The 13,908-nt window shown below is 40.0% G+C and overlaps 2 protein-coding genes across 5 annotated transcripts in view; one reads left to right on the top strand and one right to left on the bottom strand.

Moving 5' to 3' along the window:
* On the top strand, positions 1-3,793 carry LOC118878410 (zinc finger protein 501-like). 3 transcript variants are annotated; one of them, XM_070997761.1, is made up of 2 exons: positions 1-521; positions 717-3,793. In XM_070997761.1, exon 2 carries the CDS (start codon positions 752-754, stop codon positions 1,832-1,834), a length of 1,083 nt encoding a protein of 360 aa, XP_070853862.1. In that variant the 5' UTR covers positions 1-521; positions 717-751; the 3' UTR covers positions 1,835-3,793. The 3 variants fall into 3 exon arrangements, with proteins under 3 accessions (XP_070853862.1, XP_070853863.1, XP_070853864.1); XM_070997762.1 differs by having other exon boundaries at positions 748-3,793; XM_070997763.1 differs by having other exon boundaries at positions 4-160; positions 294-3,793.
* The window catches only part of gce (germ cell-expressed bHLH-PAS), a 26,344-nt gene continuing 14,555 nt past the window's right edge, over positions 2,120-13,908 (bottom strand). For both annotated transcript variants that reach the window (XM_036821335.3, XM_036821334.3), the window contains exons 3-10: positions 11,630-12,489; positions 6,367-6,530; positions 5,901-6,255; positions 5,460-5,652; positions 4,935-5,166; positions 4,071-4,877; positions 3,603-3,742; positions 2,120-3,481 (exon numbers count right to left, since the gene is read on the bottom strand). In XM_036821335.3, the coding sequence (XP_036677230.2) occupies positions 3,356-3,481; positions 3,603-3,742; positions 4,071-4,877; positions 4,935-5,166; positions 5,460-5,652; positions 5,901-6,255; positions 6,367-6,530; positions 11,630-12,480 (2,868 nt within the window). In that variant the 5' untranslated portion in view covers positions 12,481-12,489 and the 3' untranslated portion in view covers positions 2,120-3,355. The remainder of the gene's footprint in view (positions 3,482-3,602; positions 3,743-4,070; positions 4,878-4,934; positions 5,167-5,459; positions 5,653-5,900; positions 6,256-6,366; positions 6,531-11,629; positions 12,490-13,908) is intronic.

The following is a 13,908-nucleotide window of genomic DNA, read 5'->3' on the forward strand; positions in this document are numbered from 1 at the left end:
GTATATTTCACGCGTGGTCTTACTGACAACGAACCAAAATAAAGAATCCAAAAATTTGTTTAGTTAAATTAGTTGATTATTTATGGAAAGAGAAAGAGACAGAGTGGACGAGAACCTAAAACAGGTTGCACTTTCCAGCGATCGTTCGATTTTAATAAGAGTAAGCCTTTAGTAAGAAGTCCCCAAGATCGAATTCTTCGGGAAGAAACGTAAAGGAATGTCAAAAGAAGACATCCACAGCATCGAAATCTCAGAGAAGCTAACAAAAGGAACCCCATTCTTGAATTCCTCAGAAGGCAAAGAATAGAACCGATCAGAGAAACCCAATATAGAAACAGTCCAGCGAAGAGGATCAATATCAGGGGCTCCCATCAGAATCAAAGGCAAAGCAATTTTATGTGCCTTCCGGAAAAGGGAAGTGATCGCCGGAAAGGCTCTCTAAAACCTCTCATAAGCTCCATAAACCTAATATTCGGCTATATGGTACATTGACCCACTAAGGAGATCCTAAGGAATAGCAGGTAAGTGCCCAAATATTGATCGTGTTCAATTTTGTCAGTTTTGGAACTGATAAGGCTTAAGATCTGTTATTATTAATAACAATTGTTATTATTTTTTTATTAATCGTTAATCAAAACATATCGTTCGGGCTTTTCGGGTACCTCTTAATTAACCAGTTCATTCAAACTTACATTTTTATATCTGTTTATATCAAGACCCCCAGAATTCTTGGTAATATAATTTCAGGGCAATGGGTAGGGGGGACTGCGAGAACGTGGATCCCTTGCTAATACAAGAAGTGTGCAGATTATCAGACTGCGAAAGTGAGAAATTGGAAGAAAAAGTAATCCCTAAAGACAAGACGGAAGAGAATCCAGTAGAAGACGATTCTTATAGAGAGCACTTCTTTGAATGTGCCGTGAAAAAGCCACTCGAAGAGGACACATTTGAAGAAGACTATAATATATACGATTTTCTTGTAAAAAGCGAAGAATTTGAAGAGGATTTACCAGGAGTTAATGTTGAGAGAGCCCCGCAAAAATGTCCTGATTGTGCGATAGTATTCCCAGAAATCAAACAACTAAGAGAACATGTTCGCATTCACAACACGTGCTCCCTTTGCCCGCGTGGTTTCGCCAGTCCAGAAAATCTAAGACAACACTTGCGAACGCATACAGGCGAAAATCCCTTCAAGTGCTGCCACTGCTCGAAGACCTATAACTTGTGGCGATGTCTGAAGGCTCACCTGAAAACGCACACGGGAAAAGGAGCCTACAAATGCAACGATTGCTTGAAGATCTTTTCCGAGAATAAAAATCTTATAAGACATACCAAAACGCACAAGCGACCGCATGAGTGTCCCACTTGCTGCAAAAGATTTGGGGACCACACGAACTTTCGCAAGCACATGGAATCGCAGCATTTGCGAAAACCCCGCGAAGATAAACCTGCTAGCTGTGAGATTTGTGCAAAGATTTTTGCGAACTGCACCAGTCTCAAGAGACACATGCACACGCATGCGGTGGATTTGCCCTCCAAGTGCATCCAGTGCCCAAGGGCATTTGCCAATAATAATAACCTCAGGCGGCACACTCGAGTGGTCCATGTGGAACCAGGAAAACGCCCGTTTCAGTGCCTCCAATGCCCAAAGGGTTTCGGATGCGTTCAGAGTTTTAATCGACATCTTAAACTTCATACAGAAAAGCCCTTCGAGTGTTCCAAATGTCTGAAAGCTTTCGCAACGAAAAATTTACTCGATACCCACTTGAAGTGGCATTTGGGCACAAAATCGGGGAATCGTAAACTACGCTTGCTTAAGAGCACGGAAAAATAAGCCTTATCTAGTCTCCATTCTCATAAAATTAGGGATTGTACAGACGGGATGCTACTATGTATATATATATTGAATAGTTAAAAAAAGTTGTACTAGGTACATAAAACAATTTTATTTTATAAATACAAATATGTTTCTTTTTGTTAGACTCCTTAGCATTTTGATTTTTTTTTTAATATACTTGGATTCTTGAAAATTTCAAACTCAAAATGTAAATTAATGTTTTCAATCGAAAAATAAATATTATTTTCTGAAAACACAGGGATAAATAAAAACACCATCATAAAGGTTTTATCATTGTTTTGTATGTAGGTACACAAGTTTATTCACTAATACATTAGTTTAATATTAATTTAGATAAAAAAAAAAACAAATGCATAACAAACATTTAACAGAGTTCTCATATTTTTCGCCTAGGCTTTTTCTGGTTTTTGTGTGTGGGTTTCCTTTAAATTTTCATTTCTTGGTTTTTACATCGAACCATATATGCATCTAAGTATGTATATATCTGTGTAAATTGTACTTGGCTCACTTGCAATTGTTAGTGCACCGTGCTTGGCCAAAATCCAGCAAATCATCCGGATTTATCTTATAGCATAACAACATTAAACATCTATAAAAAGTGTTCGTACAGTAAATTTAATTTAACTATGCCACGCCCCCTTGCGCGGGCGTGTGAATATTTCAATTTATATATATATTTATGTATATACGAAACTATACCGAATTAAGTTTACGCTTTAGTTTTAGATTTACGGGTGTTTCCATGTGTGTGTAGTATGTGTGTGTATGTAGTTGGTAACAGTCTTTTATCACGTTTAGTTTTGGGCTATGCGCGTTACGCACAACGTATGGTACATAGGTATATATAGTATATTTAATGTATATTACGATTTAGCCTAATAATTGTTTAGATCCTCCCATTTACGCTAGTCATTATCTTTTGTCAGAGTTTGTTTCCGTTTCCGTCTTCAATATCGGGGTTATTTTGATTTTTCTATTAATATTTGTTCTAGAAATTAAAGATTTTAAAATTTGTTTTAAACAAAAACTGTGATAATAATGTTAAATGGGTAGCCCAATTTTCAAAAAACATAATAAATAACATTCTTTTTAGCATTCGAAAACAAACCGGAAACGGAAACAGCTACACTTTACACTGGTAACTAGCTCTACATGCAGGTAAAAAGTCCTCTCTACGTGGTACATGAAGTTAAAAACAACAAACTGAATATACAGAGTGTGTGTGTGGGTGTGTGTGTGTGTGTGCGTGTGTTTTGTCAGGCTCACTCATAGGTTGGGGTTAAAGGTTATCTATCCGTATCTGTATCTGTTCCGCAGCAGTTACCCATTAACCCATGGTTAATCATTAACCATTAGTTGACCAATTCTCTTCAATTAATTTGTTTTCTTTTTGGGACACTACGCTTTTTGGGACTTGAGCTGGCTGCCAGGACAGTAGTTATCACATCGATGAAACCCTTCAGTCGAGAGCCGATCTAGCTCTCTTTCTCTTCCTCTCTAGTCCTGGTCCTCCTGGTTTCGATCCGACTCCGATGACTTCCGGTTGCCGGACTTGTTCTGCATCTGCACTTCGTACTCGCTCTTGATGTTCACATAAAGCTCGCTTTGTTTCTGGTGCTCTTGCTGCAATGGTATGGAAAAATACATTATCTATAAGGTCTTTGACAAAAATAATTGTATCTGATGTATTATATTTTATCTAATAAATAGTCTGAATTACTTATTCATGATGTGTTTAGCTTACCATGATCTCATCGAATCGCTGTTCGGCATGGGGCAACTCGTATCGCTGGCTCTGTTCTCTCAAGTTCCTGGCCTGGTTGAGTTGTTGGGTCAAATTTCGGCCGATTTGGTCCAGAGATGTGTGTAGCACGTGCTCGATCTCTGCGGGGAAATAAATCAACGTTTAAATATCTACATCTTTGTTTCCCCATTTTCTCAAAAAAAAAACCTACGTTTAAAACTGACACAACAATACTTTACATTACTTATATTATTATTTAACCTTAAGTTACCCATTAATTAACCAGAAGTTAAAAAAGTGTGTTTAAAAGGTATTAAGAAAGGTCTATCAGTTACCCAAGACTTTACTAAGTTCTAATCAATCAGTACATGATCCTAAGCCTTTTATAATTGTACTACAATTTAACCAGAATTTAACCGGTAGTTAACCATTATGTGTTCTTTGTTTATATATGTGACCATAACTCACCAGTGCTGGGTATATAGCGTCGCTTGGCGAGCTTTTCATCGGTTTCCGCCAGCGCAGTGCTGCTCCTCTTCAGGGTGGACCCAACGGCCTGGGAATCGGGAGTGGGTGGACCTTGACAGAAGTCGCAGGGGGCATGGGATTCGCTGCAAGTGCAACTGCCCATAGAGCTGGGCGACTTGGCCGCCGATGAATGGATACCGCGCAGATGTTTAGCCGCCGTCACATTGACCACACTGATGCTCTTCGAAATCGAGGACTTTACGGAGGAGGTTTCTGGTGGAACTAGTGCCAGGGGAGGGGTCTTGGAGCTACCTTGCCCGTGGGAGGATAGTGCCGAGGAACCATGATGCGACCGACCATGATGGCTGCCATAGGAATCGCCGACCTCGGACTTGCTGCGTGCCCCATCATCCTGATCCTCATCGTCGTCCTCGTCGTCGCCCTCATCTTCCGCCTCCTCATCCTCATCGTCCTCATCATGACCGCCATCCTCACCGGACTTTTGCAGATTCTGGATGAGTCGCAGTACGGCCTTCTCCAGCAAGGCTGGATGTTCAGAGGCCGGCACATCGACGGTGGACTGTGGTATCTGGGTGTTGATGATCACCGAGAATTTCTTCTTCATCTCCTGCACCCGCCGCTTGCCCTCCTCCTCGCCCAGCAGCGTGTTCACGCAGACAAAGGAGTGCACCTTGTTCGTCTCCTTGTCGATCTCCAAGTAGCCCTTCGATTGCAGGTAGATGATGTTGCCGTTCCGGGTGAACAGTCGGTAGGTGGACTCGCCATACGAACTATTGCAGTCGTACACTAAGGGAAATAGTAGATAAGATCCTATACTATATATAATGGTATATCCCAACTTACTCTGCCGCAGGGCCACGATCACCCAGCGCACATCGTCGTTGTGCATGAAGGTGAACGGACTGAGATTGCGCACCTCCTCCGTCATGTAGCCGGCCACGATTCCTATCCTTTGGTCGCAGTCGATGATCCTACCGTCGATCAGATGGCGGGTCCTGTACTCCAGCGTGTTGGCATCGATCAGGCGACTGGCGATCTTTGGCGGACGGATAATTCGGGCACAGGCTGTTAGAATCTGCAGTTGGAAATTGGTATTACTGGTTATTACGATCTTGGTGGGGCAATCAGTAAGGGAATGTGTAAGCCTCACAAAACTCTATAGAAATTTTAACAAAGGTGGCCAAGAGTATGTTATGATATATTCTTAGTATGGACGTTTTATGATTAAATGCATAAGGCGTTCTATTTTTTTTTACAACATACTTTTAAGTGATCTAAAATCTCTAGAGATCTCTAAAAAAGAAAGCGATTATACAAAGACAAGAGAGCCCTAAGAAGCTATTTAAAGGTATAATTTATTTAACTTACGATATCGTTACCGCTGATGGTATGCAGTGGAATGACATCGTCACGACCGCGAGTCCTCCTGATTAACTGCAGGTTGGAGCTGAAATGATTGGATCGTACGCCCCGAGGAGCTTCATCGCTGCGTCGAAAGCAGCCATCGATCTTGACCACTTCGTAGGCGGTGGGTTCCGACCTGGGACCCGCACGAGCCAACCTGATAATAAATATAAGATAATAACATATTGAAATATGGGAATTGTAACAATATCATACAGAGAAGGTGTGATATTCTATGATGTTATAATAATATCATATAATATGATATGATATGATAAGGTAAGATCTAGGTTATGATATGATATGATAGGTGATAATATAATATGATATGATAAGGTAAGATATAAGTTATGATATGATAGGTAATGATATAATAAGTTATGATATGATGTGACTTGCACCCACCTCACTCGGAAGCTTCGTCTGTCCTCGCGCAACTTGCGATCGATGGCGTCCTCCTCGGTCTTGCTCCGCTGGCGGGGCTCACCCTCCGCATCCGCATCACCATGGGCGTCGAAGAGGTTCTCCAGCTCGGTGGGGATCAGCTGCTGCTTGAGCATGTTCTGGTCCTCCGGATGGGTGATCTGCATGATGCTCTGGCCGTAAAGGTCCGACTGACAGTGGCCCAGGTGCTGTTCGATGCTGGACGAGATCAGCAGGATGTGGCCGTGGCAGGTGAGGGTGAGGAAGAAGCTGTCCAACATGTCCATCAGGGTGTCCGTGATCTGCGGTCGCTGCTGCATCAGACTGTTGCCAAAGGCTACGGAGTTTAAATTACGATTAGTTCTTAAAGTCTATAGTTTTTCGATTAGTTTTTAAAAACTCTAAATATTTATATTTATTTATAATAATATATAGGGCTATAACTTACCATGCTTCAATCGCAGGGCATGGGCAGCAAACCGCAACACGGCTGTTTTGTCCACTCGACGAGGGGACTCCGCCACATGGGGCACCATTGTGGATAGTTCCTGGATGGATCCGTTTAGTTTATCCCGACGATTCTTTTCCGCTCGATTTCGCGCCTCCCGACCACTGAAAAAAAACAAAACAACAAATTTGCTTTAAATTTGTGACCCTACAACAATAATATAAGTGCCGCAAGGTATGCAATGCAAACTTTCTTAGTTATTACATTAATAAAAGTTCCACAAAGTGGGTCATAAAATATTGTAGCTATATTACATTTTGTATTTACTCATACATATATATTATTTATTAAAAATATTGTTTATAATTTGTCTACAATAATACAAAACAGACTTAAACTTTTTTAAGCTTGTCAAAATCTTTTAAGTCAAATATGATAGAAAATGTTAGTACGTCTGTCGTCCAATTAAAAGCACAATCAATTTCCCATTGGGGCAGGTAGAGCAGTTTGGCAATAGCTCAGAAACACTTTGCATTTTAAATAGTACTATCTTTTCAGATTTCCAGCGATACCCAGACTAAAATGTCAGACTAATGTGGATAGTTGAACTGCGCAATGGACGGGTAATAAATTATATAGGAAGTACTGAGTGTTGTAAACGATAAGTGATCGCTCGTTGAGGTAGGGAAAGGTGCGGAGGTATCTGGGGGAAAAATGTTAATAAGGGCTCCACAGAAAAGATACTTTGTAGCATACTTTTACACACCATTATGGGTGATATCAAAACCCTCGGATGTGTGTGTTGCATAATATTTGGTGGAAAGAAGTTTATTAGAAGGTCACTACTTGTAAACATTGAGGTTGTTCCATAACCATCGCAACTATCTGCTCGAGACCATGTAGCTTACACTCGAAAGCTCGCCAGCGCCGTTTGTCCGTAAGTTGTCCGTCCGTTTCTGTCTGCACCTACTATATATACACTTATATATGGCGCATGACTGGGCATTTGTTCGGTCGTTACGCAGTCGCAAGTATTACACACTGCCCCGGCTAGACTATTACAACAAAATACCCCCCTTCTCGGTCTGTCAATAATTATCAGTTTTGCATGGGTGGCGATTGGGGGAGGGGCGATGCGATGGGGCGTTGCGATTCAAGTGCAATGATCACGTTCTGTTTGGGGCGGCTTGGGTTCGTTTCACTTGGCGCCAAATGTCTTGAACGTTATATTATGATTGCATAAAGCCGAGCACAGGAAATAAATATAAATAATAATTATACAGAAAATAATATAGCAATGTAATGTAAAGTTTGTTTCTTTAATATAAATTAATATTATAATTAATATATATGTATATAACAAAGCCATTTATATAATATGTATATAACACAGCCACTTAAAGTTCTGTAGAAAAAAATGTGTGGGAACTGTTTAAAAATATATATATAATTTTGTAAATTGTAAATTCAGTATAAAGATTATTTTCTTTAAGATTAAAAATATTATTTACTATTGTATTCAAAAGTCCAAAAATAGTTTTGCAAGTTTAAAAATTTCCTAAAATTAATAATATTTAAAGATTATTTTCTATAAGATCAAAAATATTATTTATTATTATAGGCTAAATTTTCTCACAAATTGCCATATGTAATTTCTAGCAAAATATGTATTAAAAAGTCCAAAAATTGTTTTGCTAGTTTTAGAATTTCCTAAAATTATTAATGTTTAATAAATATTTTTGGGGCATATTATTTTCTGTGTGCCGCTTTTTCCATCTGCTTTTGGCTGAGTTCATGAGTAATTTATACGGAAATGTGAGATCGTTGCGTTCGATTAGCAATGGCTACTGCTGTCCGCTGCCACAATGTTGTTTTAGAACCCCCTCCCTTCGAAGGCCCCACTCCCTGCTGTCCAACCCCTATGGCCAACCCCTATCACCACCCCGCGAACTGATGTAATTTATTTTAAAACGCAATTGCAAAACAAGTTCGCAAAATACACACAGACACTGGCGAGTGGGAAACGAAGTGCAGGAGCAATTGCAATGGCAATTGCATTGGCAAAAGCAATGCAAACAGCTGAAAAAAAATGAAGAAAATGGGAAAAACAGAAAAAAAGGCATCTCATGCATAAGGAAAGTGCGCAACAGCCAAGTAAACAAACACGGCTACTTGGAAAACTATAATAACAACTTTGTGAATTTAAATATTGAATATATTTTAGGGTAACAAAATCACAAGCACTGTGGTTCTTGAAAAGTTAGGAAAAAAGTTGAATGAAACTTAACAATAGATCGATAAAAAAAGGGGACAATAAAGATAACCAATAGTAACTAACCTTTCTTAATAAAAAAAAATAAATAAAAATAAAACCAAGAAATATATTTCATTTAAATTGCTTTCTAAATTCCAGAATTTAATTTGGAACTACTACCTTTAGAAATTTAATATCCAGCTGCATTGCTGCTGATTAATGCAAAAATAGCTGAAAATTACTTATAATAAAAGTGAGCAATAAAAAGTATCGTAAATAAAAATTAATTGAGCCGCAAGTGAATTGAATTTAGGTATAGGACTATGATTTCTTGCATTGTTATTTATGGATTCTGATGGAATTCATTTTAAATTGGAATTTGCACAATTCTTTGTAGGGTATTCCACGTGCTCAACCGCTTGGCAATTGCCAATACAGCGATTTGTTGGCCTTGATTGAGTTAGCACAGTGCACTGCACCCTTGCACTTGATGTCAAATTGTTGTCGCTGCAATTGCGGGCCAAGTGGCCGGGGAATGTTGGTTTTGGCCACTCGAGCTGTCTACTTTTTAGCCAATTCCAAGTGGCATTTCGCCGGTGCATGTGTGTGCATACAGGTGAATGTTATCCGCGAGTGTGTGACTGTTTGTTTACTCAACTTGTTGCATTCGTTGCTGAATGGAGAATCGAACTACACTCGGAAACACCGAAACAAATGTTTCTTAATTGTGATTTGATTTAGGTATTGATTTTGGAAAAAGGAAAATGGCAGTGGAGGTGGCCGGTAAATAAAAAGAATTCATTTTAACCACCTTTAAACACTACCACACTATGTGGTATTTTGTCTATTCCTTTTGCTTTAATATTCTTTAACTTATATCTATTACTGGCGGGTCTCAATTATTTCTTATTAATTAAAAAACTATTTATAAAAAATAAACTCATTAGTGACCTGTCTTAGGGAGATGCATCCAATGTTCAGGCACCATTTTACCGGCTAAAACTCGTCGGATTGGGGTGGGTGCTCGGTAAAGTATTTGGTTACAATTGATAGCAGCAACAAAATATTTTTTTAATTATATTCTGGTTTTGAGACAATTATATGTAAAATATAAAGTACATAGTATTAAATTCTTATATTAATTTAAAGATTCGTGTTAATTTTGTAAAAGATCCAACGAAAATAGAAATGCAAAAATCTTTTAAAAAATGATACATTGATGCTATCTTCGGATAATCCTAGTATGAAATAATAGTGGAACATTGGGATTTTTTTTCTTCTACTTTTCTTTAAATCTACACCAAGGCAGCCTGTTTTTTCCAGTGCTCTGTTGGCGTCTCCCTCGCTTCCGTCGCCTATCTCTGTCCCGCTTTTTGTTTGTCTGCCGAAGCTTACAATGTAAGTGCGCGCGTATCGATAACTGCCGGCACCGCCCACCACCCACTGCCCAACCCCCCTTCGCACCACCCCTGCCAACGGATGCAGTGCGACCTTGGAGCCGTGCTAATGACGTATCGAAACGCATCGGATTATAAGGCCGAGAGTAACGGTACAGCAACGGCAAAAGCGAGCGCACAAAAATATATATGCATACGGCCAAGTAAATGAGGAAACGAATGCACCACAGTGTTCTGTTCTGTTTATGGTCCGTCAGTCAAACTGGGTGGTTTTGGGTGGTGAGGTGGTTCTGGTGGGTCAAAGGTGGCTCTGGTGGGTGGACTTGTGCAGCTCTCCTGCAGCTCCAATGAATGGCGATTCCGCTGAATTGAATGGAATCGAGAGTGTGGGTTTTGCTGAATGAGTGAATGAATAAGTGAGTGAGTGAGTGAGTCCCTCGTCTCGGTGACGAAAATAAATCAAGAAAATGTTGATAAAAATATATTAGCACCACCCACGGCCTAATCAAGTGGTTTTCGGTGGTTCGGTTCGTTCGTTGCCTAGTTGGTGCCACAAGTGGCACAAGATGACGCCTAATTGGGAGGAGCAATCTTCAATCAGGCCAGACACTCAGCTGGAAGCTGGGGAGCTGGTACATGGATGTGCGCGGGGTCATTCGCTGGGGTGGGTGATTCTGAATAATGGCAAATTGGCCGGCCTCCCGTCGAGGGAACACGGGTGGATGCTGCCCCCCATTAGCTCGGTGGGTGGGATCCTCGCCTCCGAAAGGGGGAGCACACGAAACAACGGCGAAATGCCCCCGTCCACCGATTCAATATGTGCGTCTTTAACTAATTCATCCTCAAAGTTTCATCTTGCAGAGGAAATATATTTTTACCATATTTTCATGTAAAAATACCAAAAATATACTATACAAATTTTATTTAAATACTTTTTTGAGCTGATTCGAATTATTTACTTTATTTATTTGTAATTCTTTTAAATGCAGCACCATCTCAATATCAAGAATACCTTTTAGTAAATCGGCCTTGAAATAAATATTCTTTCATTCAACAATACGATTTTAGAATTTCTAATAGCCGTTGAATAAAATTTGTGTTCATTTTGAGTGTGAATATAATTTGTGTCCATTGAAAATGATTAAAAATACAAGTTAAACCTAATTAAGTACTAAATATGGCCTTAAAGCACACAAAGTTAAACAAACAGTGCTATGAATATTTTAAGAACCTTTTCGGAATCACAAAGGAAGGTTATTAGAAGAACAAGTGAGTAATTTTTAGTTTATTTTTATGTCACAAAAAGTCACAGTTAAAAATTACAGAGTAACTAAGTTTTTTATAAAAATGAACAAAAGGAAGGTGGCACCCAAATCACTAGGAATTTATAATCACTTTTCAATGACATTTTTTAGACACCTAAAAGTATGCAGTGAATAAAGGATAGTTGTCTTTCTGAATGAATTCACTGTACTTATGTCTTTAAATATATTGCTGCATACTTTTAGATACCAAAAAACCCATTTATTTTTTAATTTTATCTGGGATTCGGAAATTGGTGATTTAAGATCACTAAAGATGGCAATGAAAATGGTATTTGAAGAAAACTCACCTATTCGAGAGCTGGAACATCTCCATCATTGTCTCGTTCGGATGCTGGTGGTGCGGATGTGCCAGATGATGCGAATGCTGCGGGTGGTGGGCGTGCGGATGTGGCTGCGGATATGGGTGGTGCATCGCATGCAGGTGGGCCGAATGCCCAGGATATGCTCCCTGCATGGACCCCGGTCCTGTTCCCGAACTGGGTACACCGCCGCCGGCTCCGTAGCCCATGTACCTGCCACCGGCCACGACTCCTCCGGATCCTCCTCCTGCTCCTCCGCCTCCACCTCCGCCGGATCCTCCCGAGCCGTAGGGTGCATTCGGATACCACATATTGGGATAGAAGCCCGGCGCTGCGCCATGAGCCGGGGAATGTGCATACGGATGCAGACCACGCGAATTGGATCCTCCTCCGCCCGGAATCGCCACGGGCAGTGGACTGCCCGGCGATCGGTAGTTGAAATGGTACATGGAACTAGAGGGCGGACGGAGCATCAGATCGCATCCAGAGCCGGCGGTGGAGGGAGTGGGCGATTGGTAGAAGCTATTCGCACCGCTGCCACTCCCACTGGGCGCATAATCGCTGCCCAGCACCGAGCTCTCGTTCTCATCCGGATAATTGTCCTCCTCGAGATCGACGGGCTGGGCTGCCTCTAGCGGAGCATCCGCATCCACATCCGCATCGGGATCCCAGGCCAGCTCGTCCAGTTGGCACTCGCTTTTGCCCAGAACAAGGAGATCGGCATCGAGGGCCGCCGGTTCGTCGAAGAAGGGAATGTCTTGCTTGAGATCCTCAATGTCCTGGCCGCGACCTTGACTCTGACCCGCGGAGGAGTTCCTGCTGCGACTGGCGCCCTCCATGTTCTCCAGCTGGAAAATACAGAGAGAGAGGTGGACGAGAACTGTGAGCGATCGACTGAGGAGATCATTGCATCATTGACGGCTGATAAGAATTCGTAGTACCCCTATTTTTAATTGCCCAATAGATTGTTTTCCCAATTAATGGTCGCAGCACTGCTAGAAAAATACAACCCAAATGGAAATGCCTAGAAAATATCATATAATTGATTAATTTCATGCTAGTTGTGGTGGGTCACTTAGCACTCTCATAAACATTTATAATATTACTTTTATAGTTTTTATTTTTTATATTTACGTGTAGTTCCTGGACTTTTTAAAATAAGGATCAGATATCTAACAAATTGATCTTTGAAAATTCCTATAAAGATCATGTCGAATCTCAAAGATAGATATCATAAATTAAAAAGTACATACTATAAAATTAAAACTAAAACCTTGATTTCATATCCGTAACATTTTATTATGTTTTATAATAGCACTTCAATCTATTTTATATTTGTATAATATCAATATTATATTTAATTTGCCATACCATTTCCCTCACTTTATTGTTTTGTTGTAATTTAAAAAATACTATAAATAGCCAGCAACGGAATCCAATAGTGAACTAGAAATGAGCGCAATTGGACTCGACGTTCCTGGGATTTTTTATGATCGAACTCGTAAAACGCTCAAAGCCATAAACGATTCTGAGTCATGGGCGGCGGAGGGGGGATTGCGGCCGGTGCTCGGTTGAATGACAAAAGCAAAAGTCAAAGAACGGGCCAAAGATATTCGACGTTATTTATATGCGGATCTTGTCCAAGTGCCGCCTATAAATAATATCAACACTATATGTATACACCCATGGACCTGCTCGGATCCCAAACACATATATCCGTCTATTCAGGGCAGATCTTTGAACTATATTTACTCCTTCCATTTCCTTGGGCCAACGTATGTATATTATTCTGGCCTCTGATTCACATGACAAACGCATTTGGTGGTCGAGGGAATTGCGGGGAATTCTAGTCATAAATTTCGTTTTTTTTGCCCTCGAGCTTAGCTGTTTATTTGTTTTTCCTTGTGGACAATTGAAGACATTTATACGTATTAATGGAACTATTATTGCCGTGGGAAAAGGTGGTCAGTCCTTGAAAAATCAGCTAGGTATGGGTATATATTTCCCAAAATATTATATGGATTAATTGTATATTTAATTTATTCATCACGATTTCTAAGAAGAATAGCTAATCGCCTAATTAAAATCGAATTTATTTCACTTATATGTCCGGGGTTATTTTGATATCGAAAGAGATATGACAAATACCCATAAATAGGCGGTTAAATTGTTTGAATACACAGCTCGAAATAAATATATTGTTATTTATCATCTTAACCCTTAACTTAAAATACAGAAATTAATTCACTTTAAAATTCTATGTTTTT

This window comes from Drosophila suzukii, chromosome X, assembly GCF_043229965.1.
Source record: "Drosophila suzukii chromosome X, CBGP_Dsuzu_IsoJpt1.0, whole genome shotgun sequence".
NCBI lineage: Eukaryota > Metazoa > Arthropoda > Insecta > Diptera > Drosophilidae > Drosophila > Drosophila suzukii.

Coding starts and splice junctions, on each gene's coding strand:
- LOC118878410 (XM_070997761.1), top strand. CDS start 752: ATGGGTAGGGGGGACTGCGAGAACGTGGATCCCTTGCTAATACAAGAA.